This window comes from Drosophila teissieri, chromosome 2L, assembly GCF_016746235.2.
Source record: "Drosophila teissieri strain GT53w chromosome 2L, Prin_Dtei_1.1, whole genome shotgun sequence".
Classification (NCBI taxonomy): Eukaryota; Metazoa; Arthropoda; class Insecta; order Diptera; family Drosophilidae; genus Drosophila; species Drosophila teissieri.
Window position 1 is genome coordinate 16,305,333 of NC_053029.1, and position 13,852 is coordinate 16,319,184.

Genomic DNA, 13,852 nt, shown 5'->3' on the forward strand with positions numbered 1-13,852 from the left:
TGAGCCGAGGCCTTCGAGGGGCTTCTGCACAACACGAGGGCCTGACATTCGAGAGTTGACGCCCCCCATCGACTATGTTGTTTTCCCGTCAGTTGGCATATAATTATTTAATGGCCCTTATAATGCTACATTTAACATTATGGCAAGTGTGCGTTGGCCGGAAAGCCATGCTAAAGGTTTGGGCGTTTGAAATTTCGAGTTTTCTCTGGCACAAGGTTTTAAAATAAGCATATACATATTTATGAGCATATCGATTTTTTACATAATTGTGCACTCCGTTGTGCAACCTAGATTCAGTTTATATCAATCCGAAGTTGGAAAATGTGGGCAAATGCCAAAGGTTTTAAGGAACATGTGTATATGGTATAAGCAAAGATATTTCAGTCAGTCCAATTTAGCCGACTTTTAACAAATGTATTAGGGGAATCATCAATCAACGCTACTTACAGTGCATATCCAGTATGAAGCTCTTCTCCTTGGGCTTATCCAATTGCGTATTCAGTGCCTGACATGTGAATACGGAATTCAAATCGTTGCGCTGCACCGACGGCCACAACAGACGGTTCTCGATAACATCGCCGGAATTGTGCTCGTTTTGATTGTCGACAAGCAGTCCATTTACGAGCCAGCGGACTTGCGGTTGCGGCCGACCTATTGGGATACCAAAAACAAAAAACCAAAAAAAAATGAAGAAAAAGGAAGGGGGACAAGAAGTTAGTAAACCGGTTGTAAAAACGAAAAATGGTGCAAATTAAAAAGTCAAGCTTGAAAAAATACCACAAGCCAAGCTCCGCTCCACAAGGAGCCGAAAAGTAGAGAAACCGAAAGCAGAGCACAGACTTTGTGATATTTTCATTTGCAGTACTCCTTCTTTGCTTTTTTGCCGGTCAAAGCTTTTAAGGAAATTAACAGGAAATTGTCTAGCCGAGCATACGGATATGGCTCGTATGGGTGTGTGTGTGGGAGTGTGTGGGAGTGCTTCTCTTGTGTGTGTATTGGGATATTGGGGTTAAGTTCGTCTTTTGTAGTCAGTCGGCTTACTTACCGCCCACCACACGACAAGTGATAACGATATCATCGCCCTCCTGCTTGGGCCCCAATTGAGTGCCATTCAGCTGGCGACCCCAGCGGTCCAGGATGATTGGCTGCTCCGGAAGTACTAAGGACACACAGGATGGGCGAAAAAACAACACAGATGGATGGATGGGATTTTCAATGGCACTGCACTCTCATGAATAGCATTCGAATGCTTCGTTTTATGGGCAACACTCACTTATTACTGACAAATTGAAGCGGAAACTTTGCGTTTGACTGGTGCGAAAATCCACACGACAACGGTAAATACCCTGATCATGTCGCTTGATATCCTGCAAAAATTGTAAGTTATTATTTGTGGTTTTTGTGTGTTGGATGCAGGTGGGTAAACGGGGAATTAGCATGCACACAGTCAACCAGAAAACCGGGTTTCCCAGCCATATAATTTTCAATTATTGCATGACACTTGAGCCTTTGCGGTTTTCCCTCGAGTGGGCTTCAAATGCCGGAATAGAAGTTGTCGTTTGTCACTTTTCCACAAGAGTCCTTGTGGGCTTGTGCAATACCTGTGTAGTTTTCAATATATACGTTTTTCAGCATATTGTTCTCTCAGGAATTTTGCTCTTTTTATTCACATTGAATCACATATATATATCCAGTTAGGCGAGGAAGAACTCTTTCCATTATTTGTCATTTTCTGCCGGATTTTGCTCTGCGGCTAAGGTCTGATTCTTAAAATCTACGGGTGTTAATCCGCTTCTCTAAATATAATTTTGCAGAACTGATTCGGCTTTCATGCACATGTGGATTATTTGTTGACATTTTTCAGAGGTTCAATCAGTTTTGGGTAATTTCTTTTTATTCACTCTTCTGATAAAAATGTATATTTATATTTTAAATAAATGCTAAGCAATCAGATTATTGATTTAATTTCTAACAGCTTTCTAAGTGCTCCTCTTTTTCAGTTATCACAGATACGATTGAGTGAAGTCATGTGAAACTGTTAATTACAAAATTTGTTGACTGATGACACCCAATGGAAGTACTTATTCGTTCATCTAGTTTGATTCCCAATGCATGAGGAGACTCTTTGACCTGCTTTATTCGATGTGAAACAGACTCTTTGAAAGCGAACACTATGAAGTGCCATTGATTATATGTATGAGTAGTAGATAGCACGACAACCACTCATAGATCCTATACTCCTGCGTTTGTTGGCCGCTCATAAATTGCGCCAAGTTAATTGGCTTGCAATTGAAACGCAATTAAAATTCATTTATAAGCTCAGCCCCAAAGCCACGCCCCGCAATCCCAGACCCAGACCAATTTTAGCACATAATTCATAAATAACAATTTTTGCAAAGTCTCCTTACATTTCGCTCACCCTGCTAAACTTCACGAGGACCTTTCGCCCGGCGGATTTATGGTGGCCGACTCTTCGTGTGCATTTCACATTCATTTCGAAATGCAGCTCGTTAACGGAGTCCCCGAAAGCCCCCCGATTTCCCCCAAGCTGGCTGTTTATTGCTTAACTCACTTAAGACCTTAACTAAGTTGGCCTTTAAAAAGTCAAATGCCAGGGCAGAGACAAGCCCAGGGCAAGGAAATCCAAGGCGAGATTGAAGTAGCAAACACATTGCATAAGGACGAAGTGCGCTGCTATGTGCGAGTGTGTTTGTTGGTGTGTATCTATGTATTGCATGACAGAAACGCTAAATCAAGTTATCTGTAAACATGCAAGACATTAATAAACATTTCGCGTGCGCCAGGCAATTTAACAACTTTTGATATCTAAATTTGTTTTTCACATTCCATTCAGTTCCTCGGCTCTTCTTGGCCATGTTTTCGCCATTGCTGCTTCCGCCAGTTGGTTGATTCTCTGTTTTGGCCAAATCTCTGCTTCTCTTTCTCGATGTTGTTTTGGTACGCATTTCAGATATTCATTTCATTAACTGTATAGCAGGAATTGTATCTCAAATTGCATGTGTCTGGCCAAAATGGATGGCTTTAAGCCCAAACGTGCTATGCAAAATGAAAGTTTCACTTCCGATTTGTGTATATATTTGCATTATATCAGGCCACCATGGAAACACTTTGTGTTATTCCTATTTCTTTTGCGTATATTAATTTTTCATTTCTGGCTGGACATTTATTTATTTAAATGCGCATTTGTGCTATTTTTATATAGGCAAATAAGCGTGCCCAGTGGCCCAAAAAAGTGCGCAGAGAATTCATCTTTTCAGGTGCATTTCGATTGAATGCATTATTTAATTCCAGGTAATTTAAAACGTTAAATCCCCGCATTTATTTCATTATCAAGCGACATGGGGTGTCGCCCCATTCCTCCATCCATTCCCCGCAGCACACTGAGCCAAATTAATGAGTACGGATTCACGAATCCCACGGGTAAATCTCACCTTAATTTCCAAGGTTGCTGGCTGCGAGTCAAAATGGAATTTGGCACGTGAGCCAAAAACTTCCGGGGCTGACCAATGTCGGGGCTGGTCCCGGCTCTCCTTATCGCGGACATCGAAGCTGGCGGGGTATAGCATACAAAAAAGAAGAAAGAGAAAAGAGATGGAAAACACACAAACACATTAAATAACATGAAGCCTTGAAAAATGCCCCGCCCACGCCCCATTAATATTTAATGTGGGCGGGCAATGCGAATTAAATCAAGCCCCAAAATTTCGTCCAGCTCGGAAATTAATGGAATCCATAGCCATAGCCAATATAATTCAACCTCCGCTCGTTTCCACGTTTTCCACGTTTTCCACACGCCCCTCAACTCTCAACTTTTCGCACGAAAATTAGCGAAATTTATTTTGGTTTGCTCATTAGGCAGCCTGGAAAATGCTGTGCGTAAGGCCTTGCCAAATGCAATTTATGTGCTGCAGATAAAATGATTTTTTGTTTTGTTTGCTTTTTAGGCTCCTCGATTCGCTCCTCAAATTGTTCTGCAGATTTAAGCCAGCACTGCATTTAATGGGCTAAGTTTATGCCTCCCGAGAGTTTCGAACTTTCCAAGTGCTTTGGTATTTAAAAGACAATATGCCTTGGAATGGCGGCGTTGAAATTAAATAGAAATGCAAATAAAAAGCAGCTGATGTGAGCCATAGCTTAGCTGCGCTATTTTTCTTAATTAAAGTATTTGCAAACTTTTTAAAGAAAATAAATAAACATGATAAAACGAGCACTGTTGGCTAAAAAGCACAGTGAGTATGCAACGATTTCAATTGTGATTATATTCAGTTAAAGCAAATGACTTTAAATGGAAGTAATTAAAATACGTGAACTATTTGCAACGTTACATGGGTTTACATTGAATTTCATTAAAGCCAACGCTGTCAATTAACGTTTTCCATTCCGGCCATTTCGGTTGGCAAAAAATTCGCATCCTCAAATTTAAAACCAGACTGAGGTCTCTCAATCAGAAGAGGTCCTTTTCAGCCACTCTCTCCCTCTCTCTCTGTCTGCTTTCTGAATGGCTCTTGCGCTTTCTGCCAAATTGTTGCTACTGCTGTTGCCATTCCAGCTGCGATTGCAGCCACTTTCGAATATTTCTGCGGCGAGCTGAGCGTTAAGCGCCCTTTTGTATGCAACACACAATAAATTATGCGGCAAGCCGTCGAACTTGCACTCGTTGCAAATGCAACAACTTAATTGCGGCACGGCCAGCAGCCGACTCAAGAGCAGAATGAGGGCCAAAACCCCCGACCCCTTTGCCACCTACCACCGTTAACCCAAATTTTAATCGTACTTTTTTTTTATTCCTCGCCGTCCTTTGCGACGCCGTTTTAATTAAAAACTAAAAAACAGTTGCACTTCGCTTAAATGGCAGCAGGAGCGAGACAGAAGGAGAGCGTGTGCGAGAGCGAAATTGCAAAGCGAGTGCCCAACTTAATAATAGTTCCACAGGAGCCTATGCAGCGAATGTTTATGCCTAAATAATACGCAACGAACTCCGCTGCCAGCGACGCGACTGCATGCAAATTGAGTGTAATAAAAATGCACCGGAGGCTCCAGGAGGCGTGGCTGAAAAGCCAGGAAAGGAACGACAAGGACGGAACAGGATGTAAAGTGCGCAGACTGATTGAATTTGGAAATACCCTGAAGGATAATCGAGCGGTAGTGGTAGGAAATCAAATTCAAGTGTGAAGTCTTCGAAGGTAAATAAAATTTAACGCAGTAAACTATTCCGAATAGCTTATTCTAAACTACACTGTTGTATAGTTTATGGTAACTTATCAAAAGGTTTACCTTAAAGTTGCATATCTTATAATTGTTGCTTTAGGCATTCTGGTATTTTATTGGTTTTCTGAACTTAGGGTAATAAACCGCTGCGACGCAGCCTAAGCTACCCCAAGCGAAGGCAAAAGCAATTACGTGGAGGAAAAAATCTTTGGTTGACAACCAAAGGGAGCAGCGTGGCGTGAAATGCCGTGAATGCAATTAGAAGTTAACACAGTGCAGGTTCTCAGCCAAGGGCCGTCAATTACGGCCACTTTATTATGGACCCGACTTTGGTTGACTTGCGATCTGACCAGCGTTTGCTTGGCAATTTCACCGTAATTTAATCTTCGGTGCCCGTCGACGTTCTACTTCAATGTTCTCGCCCGCACATAATTCCCGTGGTTTGTCATGGCCCGAGGTTAATCACTCTAAATTAGGTAAACATAATTAAGTTAATACCCAGGCGCAGACAGAGGAGAAACAAAAGTCAAACAAAAAAACGGGGCAAAAAAAACGAAACAAAAACAGGTGGGACGCTAAGCTAAATCACACATCCTTCAAACGCACACTGCCACACTTGCACACAGGCAAGCAAGCACACACACACGCTCACATACAGGCATACTTAAGAGGGGGAAATCATAGCATACTTATGTGCGCCAGCGCCCCAAACGATTTAAAAAAGGTAGCAACTCTCGAGACTCTCGTTTGCATTTAATTATATGTGTGCCCGGGCCGAGACAATGGGCCAATTGAGATGTCGTCCTGCAGGACTCACCTATAGAGCGGTATGCCGGCATTATCGCGGAACCAGAGCACCATATACACATTATCCAGTGGCTCGGTGATGGGACAGGGCAGCGACACCGACTTCCCCTCGACGGCGTCCACGTCCTTCGTTTTCACTGCGGTTCCGGGCGAATTATGTTGTCACGATTTTGGTTTGGTTTATGTTTTCGTATGCGGTTGGTCAGCATGAGCAGCAGCAACATCGGCAACATCGGCGACATCAGCAACATCAGCATCATCAGCGGCGTTATGAAAATAGAAAATAAATGCGTAAAATTTGTTAATTAAATGCTCCATTTCTCCCAACTGCCCCCGTCGCATGCGTGGCTGCTTCGTTGCGAGCAAAGCTTTTAGCAATTAAATGTTGATGGCGGCTTAATTCCAACGTAATTACAAATGCGTAAATTTGAGCCGCCCTTTACGGCACCAAACTTTCCGCACCCATTGGCTTAGCAACTGCCTGCGGGCGGCCATGTTTATTTATTATGCATGTGCAAATGCGTGCACCAATGTTTTTTCCTCTTTGGATTCGACAGGCTTTCAGGCCCTTTTATAGGATCAAAACTTGCCAAGCTTAACAAGCAAAGTTAAAGTTTGCGTTTGGCTGGTGGATGGTTGTAAAAAAGGACTAGCGAAATTAAAGCAAATAAGCAAATTCCATTATAGTAATTAATTTTGTCATTACACACAAATAAAGTACCTAACTGCGTTCGATTAAAAAGGATATGCTGCATATAATAATTAATGCCAGCGGATTGTTCTATTTCCCATGAGCTTAAAAGATGGCGCAAAAACGAATATGTCAAATTGTTCACAAACGAAGCGTTTTAAGAACTAGTTGACATAGCACTGCATTTATTTATCGCGCTAAGTCAGCAGAAATTTAATTGTTTCTCTCTTAAATTCCCCTATTTTATGGCTCTATGCGACGTTTTAGCTGCAACAACATTTTGGCATTGAATCAAGCCGCACAAAAGCGGCAAAAACAACAATAGCTGTCACATGTGCTGCGGCTTTTGTTGCCCCTCTTGTTGTTGCCGCTGTCGCGCGTCATCTCGTATCAAATGTGTATAGATAAAAGTGTATATAAATATAAATAAAAATGTCTGCGCTGAAAATATTTCGCATCGTATCAAAAGCAAAAGAGCCCATAAAAAATCGCTGTAACATCCTTCACAAACGACTTCCCCGCATCCCGCTAAGCCTATCCCTTCCCGTTTCCCTTTGCCTTCTCCATTGACTTTATGTGTAAATATGAAAAAATGTCATTTTATTGCCACAATGCGTCGAAATTTTGTGAAAATTTATTGCGCATACGCAACGTTGTACAATAAATATGCGCTTAAATGCCCCCAAAATGTACGGCCATTGCTGTGGGTGTGAGATGGTGTAGGTGTGGGGGTGTGTGTGTGTGCTTCAGTGTGTGAGTACGTTTTATGCTTTCTCTGTTTGCTTAGCACTGCGGCACAGCAGCACAAACAGCAGCGATTCAATACAAAATACTTGAAAATCTTCAAACATGTGGCTGCTCCGAAGAATGTCAACGCCCACGGCAAACTGCTTCAGAATCCAAGCAAAATTTTAGGCAGTTTTTCATTCACCGTGAAAAACGCTTGGCCAATGGAAATTTTCATATTTCAAGTTGACTCGAAATTGCATTGGCCATTCATAAACATTCCCTTAGGAGGCATACCAAAGGCAGTTTCATTTTCGATTCTTTTATAAATAGATGCTAGCGAAAGATTTTATTCATATAAAAACTCACTCAGTAGCAACTATTTTATTATGGCTATTTTTGTCAAATTGAATGTGACCCAAATCCGTTACCTTCAGGGCTTAATCGGATTGAAGGTAGCAAAGAAAACCAATTAGTTTGATTTAAAAACTAAAGCACTTGTGAATGACTTAGAATAAGCCAAATGTTCCAATGAGATGAAAATATAAAGTTTCAGAAAAATTGAACACCATTTGTACCTTCCCATTAGTCTGGCAATCCGAGCTGATTGCATTCCAATGCGTTTTCTAGGTGATGGTGCATCAAAGGAGTGCAAGGCAAGGCGAAATGCATATCGTTGGATGCATTGCTAAACGGCCTTCTCTGTCAATTTTCAAAATTGTCTGCTTGGCTCTCGCCTTTTTTGGCTGCATTTGTGTGTCGCCTTTGGTTTTGGCCTTCACTTAACTACAGCAGCCAGCTCGACAGCTCGTGCATGTTAAAAGCTATTTAAATATGCTCTCTTTGAATGCCTTGATTGGCTTACTTGGGCTCTCTCGCATCTCGGGATGCCATTCCTCCTGACCTCTGACCCCTCCCTAACCTACACGACTCTTTTGGCTTGACTGGCGTTCGGTTTGCGTTTGCTTTTGCTTTTGCTTTTGGCTTGCCTCGCCTTGACTTGGCTGCTGACAAAAATGGAAAGAAAGCCAAATGGAATAACAACGAACGTAGATGGAACGTAGAAGTGAAGTGCTGGAGCTGCATAACCTTTTTGCATGAATTAACCCCATAACGACCAATGAGCATTGACGGCTAAAGTGATTTTGCTTATCGAGATCAAAGAAAGCAATTACCGAAGCCATTTGCAGGAACTTTTGCGAAAAAAAACTGGCATGAGTTTTGAAAGCAAACTCTTAAAGTCATCGTTCTTATTTAAAAAATCTTTTTTTAAATTGTTCTATTTAATTTCCTAGTATTTTTATTTTTAGGTAAATTATTTTTAATTTTAACATATTTTCATATAAATTTTATTTGTAACTAATAAAAATGGCTTATATATATTTACTAAAGCTTAGAAAGTGCAAATAATTTGGTTGTTTCTTGCAAGCAAACTTCTCATAATCAAGCTAATAAAAAGGGTTTAGTATTACCCAAATGCAGTTGAGATAAAATCACTTAAGACTGCACTGCTATATGCAAATTAATGTAAGTGGAGCTTTTGCTGCCGTCCGTCAAATTGCAGCAATTCGTTGCAATTTGAAACCCCATCTCTGACCATTAAAATCTGGCTAGTCTAGGGTTAAGCTAACCTCAATCAGTATCAGCTACCGCACACGCAGACACCCACACACTGGCACACACTGGCACACAGTGGCACACACAGTCAGTAGACACAACAACCACCACAATGCCACGCCCCATCACATTCCAGACCGCCCACTGCCACGCCCATTGGCAACACCCGCACTCAGAAGCTTTCTGGTGATGCAATTTCAAATGCAAAACTTTAATGGAATTTTGTGCTGGCTGTGTGATGTTGTGCATGTGTGACAACAGTTTTGCACAACTTGACGCTCCCGCAACTTTTATGTCAAATGCATTTCGCACATATTTTGTTGCATATTTGGAAGTGCAGGGGCGGGGACACCAGCACTAGGCACGAGGATTAACTTCTTGTCATCCAGTCTAATTGATATTTAACAAGGAGTCTCCAGTCGCCCAGCTATTTCTAGTCGCACGAGTACAGACATAATTGTCGAAGGACCTCGAGCCCTGCAATTAGCTTCGATGGTAAACTTAACCATGACGCAACTGCCGCCTCTACCTTCTCCATCTCTACGGCTTAATATACATATTATATATTTTTTTGTCATGTTCGGTGACATTAACACGTCACCAGACTGAAGCTCATCGGGATGGAAGGTAGTTGTTTGCTGTGGCAGTTCTCGATTAATCGTCGTCCTCATTAGCGGTGAAAATTTTTATGATGACCCATGGGGCTTGAAGGCAATTGCAGTGGAAGTGGGAGTGGGCATGAATTTTATATCCCACCGCAGTTTTCGTAGGCTTACGGTTAAAGGTGATATGTAAATATCAAATAGGCTTTGGTAGTTTATATAAATAGAGTCAACCGGAGCATTAAATAAATTTAATAAACATTGTAAGCTAAGTATACAGAAAAAGTAGCAGTATTTTTTAGTTCTTTCAGCTGCAAACTTTCACATACTAAAATGGCAAATAAAATGAAACATATCCTAAATCCTTGAATGTAATTATGACTTGAAAAGACCAGAGAAGATTTTTAAATAAAATTCCCTTAAATTTCCCTTGTACGTTTGCCCCATAGACTAATGAGCGATTCAGACCACTTGTGTGTGCACGTCGGTTGACTTTTTGAGCCGCTTTTCTGCCTGCTTCCCGTGGTCGGCATTATACAAATTACGAGTATTATGGTTGGGCATTAAGTGCGCTGCTGGAAATTAACGTACATCGTGTGTGTCCTGCGGTCAGGCAGTCAGTGGCAATCTTTTACGCCGAATTCCACTGTTTCCGGGCACCACCGATGCCCCTCGCTGCGCGAATGAATGTTTATTGTGACCTTTTCCATTGAGTTGGATTATCTGAAGGGATTGCTGATATTTACTCATCCAATACCCTGGCTGGCTGTGACCCAGTGAATTGCTCTGGATTGTCAGCCGTAGAAAACGCTGTTTTGCAAAACTAAAATGCGAGGCAATAAAAAGGATGAATGGCAGACAGCCAGACAGCAGCAAGGAATAAAAAGGTTGGCTTTTATTATATTATATTTTAAATTTAATCAAATTGAAATTTGGGCAGGACAAAGGATAACGACAAACTGGCAGACAGCCAACATGAAAAAAATTTAAATAAATTTGCCGAAAGGAGAGAGTGACAAAAAAAACAATGCTGACCATCAGCTAAAAATATTCAAATCTAATGATATTGTGACATAAAATTCAATTAAACTTTGCACAAACCTTTTATTGGATTTGTGGCTAAAAATGCAAATCGAAGTTGCTGCCGAGGTATTCGATTAGGAATTGCAGTTTTTACGGCTTAACATGAATAACAATCAAATAATATTTTCTGGACAAAACTTATATACCAGCTAAAAATGACTTCAAAGCCGAGTTTACATGATTCGATTTTTATTTAATTAAAAGTAAACATTTTTCGTTTGTGTTATTGTATGACCATATTTCTGTCGACTTATGTCCAGAGGGGCAGAGCCCAATAAGCCAAAAGACAAAAGTGGTTTCTCCGTTATATTCTCAGATATATCGCAATAATCATCAAAAATCAGAGCCAGAAAAACTGGCCGGTAGCAAATGGGATACGATTGCACATTGCAAAAATACTTGAACTAAATTCGGCAGGATAAGACTGTTAAATATAAACTGTTGCTGCATCCACATCACTTTTGACCAAACCCAATATGGAATCAATGCCAATCGGTGCAGCAGCAGCAATAGCTGCCCATATCCGAGAAAATCAATATAGGCAACAGGGGGGCAGCATCTGCATAAACAGCAGCAGGAGCAGCATCCCCAGGAGCAGAAGAAGCAATCGTGGCAAACAACTAAGCCCAGTTTTATAATAAAGTAACAGAAATCTGCCGGATCGCCTCCACCAGCCCCTCTGGCGCTTTGACCTGACCTGGACCTGCAACTTTGAAACAAGGCTTTGGGGTTTCCTGTTGTTGGATAGTTGTGGGCAAATCAAGTCACTTGTCTGCAGTCTGCAGGGGCGACAGGGGCAACAGGGGCGTTTTCAATTTTATGCTAAACGCTGGCAATGGGGCATTTCTGGCCAGAGAGTAGTGCGGCCAGAAAGTTCAGAGGTGCTGACCGTGTTGGGGGTAAAAAAGCATAGCGAATATTGAATTTGTTTTAAATGGCAGGCATAATGAGACGACAGGAGTTGGCAAAAAGTTTCCGCTGTCTACTTCCCCACGAACAGCCGAGCAGCAAAGTCCTGGGGTTGAGCAAGGTCCTGGTTGCGGCCAGAACAGGGCAAGTCAGGCCTGGGCGAACAATTTATGGCTCCTAGGGGTGCTTTCGATGATACCAGAATTTAAATATAATTTGTTTGGTTGACTTTTGTCATGTGAATCGGAAGGAGAAAAGATAAACGTTTAATGGCATATTTATTGGAAATTGGGGGAGCTGTTTTCCTTACCGCAAATCGCTGTTACTTTAATTCAATATCCAATGCAAGCCATCAAAAATGCTTAACTAACATTTTAACAACATTTTTAATTGGAATCTTTACAGAAAACACCTAATACACATTTCTGTGTAAAATGTAGCTTAGATATACATTGTAAGGTAAGCCCCTTTGGTGAGTTTCCAAAATGTTATGAACAAGATAAGATTTTACTCGATTTTCTTCGCTGTTACCCAGCCCAGATTTTCAGTTGGGCCAATACAAATTTTATGTTTTCCTCACCCCGTATGAGGGCAATAAAGTTTACGAAACAAACTGAAGTCATCATGTGCTTGAGCTCGTATTCCATCTCAGTCGGACTTTGGAGAAAAGTCTTTAAGCTGGCAGTCCTGGCTGAGGGCTAAAGGAAAATCGACTTAATAACCCCAGCCACCTGCGACCTGTGCACCCTGGAGAGGTTATGGAATGGGCCAGAGATTTACATACTAACATACTACAGTGGTGAGCCACAAAATTCAACCAGCTCATAATCTTAAATCTGGGCAATATGATGAGCGAGAGGGAAAGGCAGTGTCGAAGGAAGACAGAGAGAGAGAATGGCTTCAAAACTATGTGAGTTCTGGATCCTAGATGGAGAAAATCGAGGCTTTCGGCCCGCTTTCTGTTCCTTTTGCCAAACACACACATAATGATATGCAAATGCGAATGAATAAGTGTGCTGAAGTGTGCCAAGTGAGCAGACTAACACTTATTCGAGCACACACACGCAGACGCCTACACTGAGAAAAGCCTTTCTTTGTCTCTTATACCAAAAGTATTTTATAACTGGCTAACAACTGTCTGAACAGGTTTGTACAATTCTACAGCTATAATATTAAATATATCTTACTATTTCTTTATGATTTTTTTTATCTTCTAAGAGTGGAATTTCAAAAGTAAATCTGTATTATTATTATTTTACGAACTTTCAGCGTGCTATTTTCTTTCCTGTGCACTCAGAACATCAAAGCAAGTCGAAGGCCAAGTCAGCTAGTTAGCAGCTAGTGGAATAGGAGAGGGAACTCCTCCATTGGGTTCGACGTTAATGAAATGTGCAAATGTACCAATTGACCAAACCACCAGCCCAAAAACCTCCCCGAACAGCCAATGCCAATAGCCTCGAGACGCTCATTTAGTCATTTGCATATTAAAAGCTTTTGTCGCACAAAAGGTTAAATCAAAAGATAAAGCGTAATAATTTTTTGCGCCTTTTGGCTTCCTTTGCTTGCTTTTTTATTCTTGTTTTAGTCCTGTGGCCTGGTCTTGGTCCTGGTCCTGTCCCAGCCCCGCCCCCTTTTCCGTGCGCCCCTGTAGTTGTTAACATGCGAATGGAGTCGCGTTGGTGTAGATTGGCTGCAGGGGGTGAGATGCGGTTGATGAGATTGAGGGTGTCGGCATGTGCGTGTCGATAAAATATTTCGCTTTGACGCTATGTAAACACTTTTGTGGCATTTCTCTGAAGTTTTTTCTGCGGGCCAGCGCCAGTTATGATTGAAGTATACTCGAACATGGGAACGGGGCGGGCGAAATGCGGATTTAGAGGGCAAAAAGTGCCAGAAATGCGAATCAGCGCACATTTGAAGTTGCTGGCAGTTGATTGGGTATATGTGGGTGGAAATGATTTATATGAACACAAATTGCATGGAAATATTTTGAATAGTTTCAAGCGTTTTCGACTTAAAGCATTCCATTATCTACATATAAGCTATGTAGAAGTAGGTACAATAGAATTGTTGATCGAATTGGTCTATTTATGAATAAGTGACAACCGATTTTTCGTACTCTTTACTACCTCGCAAGTACATATGAGTCACTATAAACATTCGGCATTGATGCCACCAATCACTCATG

General features: G+C 41.4%; 1 protein-coding gene across 2 annotated transcripts in view; it reads right to left on the reverse strand.

Annotated features, from left to right (window-relative positions):
• Positions 1-13,852, reverse strand: part of LOC122611640 (nephrin) — a 65,841-nt gene that overhangs the window by 29,606 nt on the left and 22,383 nt on the right. For both annotated transcript variants that reach the window (XM_043784870.1, XM_043784871.1), the window contains 5 exons: positions 6,047-6,173; positions 3,453-3,570; positions 1,274-1,367; positions 1,046-1,159; positions 448-651 (listed from right to left, as the gene is read on the reverse strand). In XM_043784870.1, the coding sequence (XP_043640805.1) occupies positions 448-651; positions 1,046-1,159; positions 1,274-1,367; positions 3,453-3,570; positions 6,047-6,173 (657 nt within the window). The remainder of the gene's footprint in view (positions 1-447; positions 652-1,045; positions 1,160-1,273; positions 1,368-3,452; positions 3,571-6,046; positions 6,174-13,852) is intronic.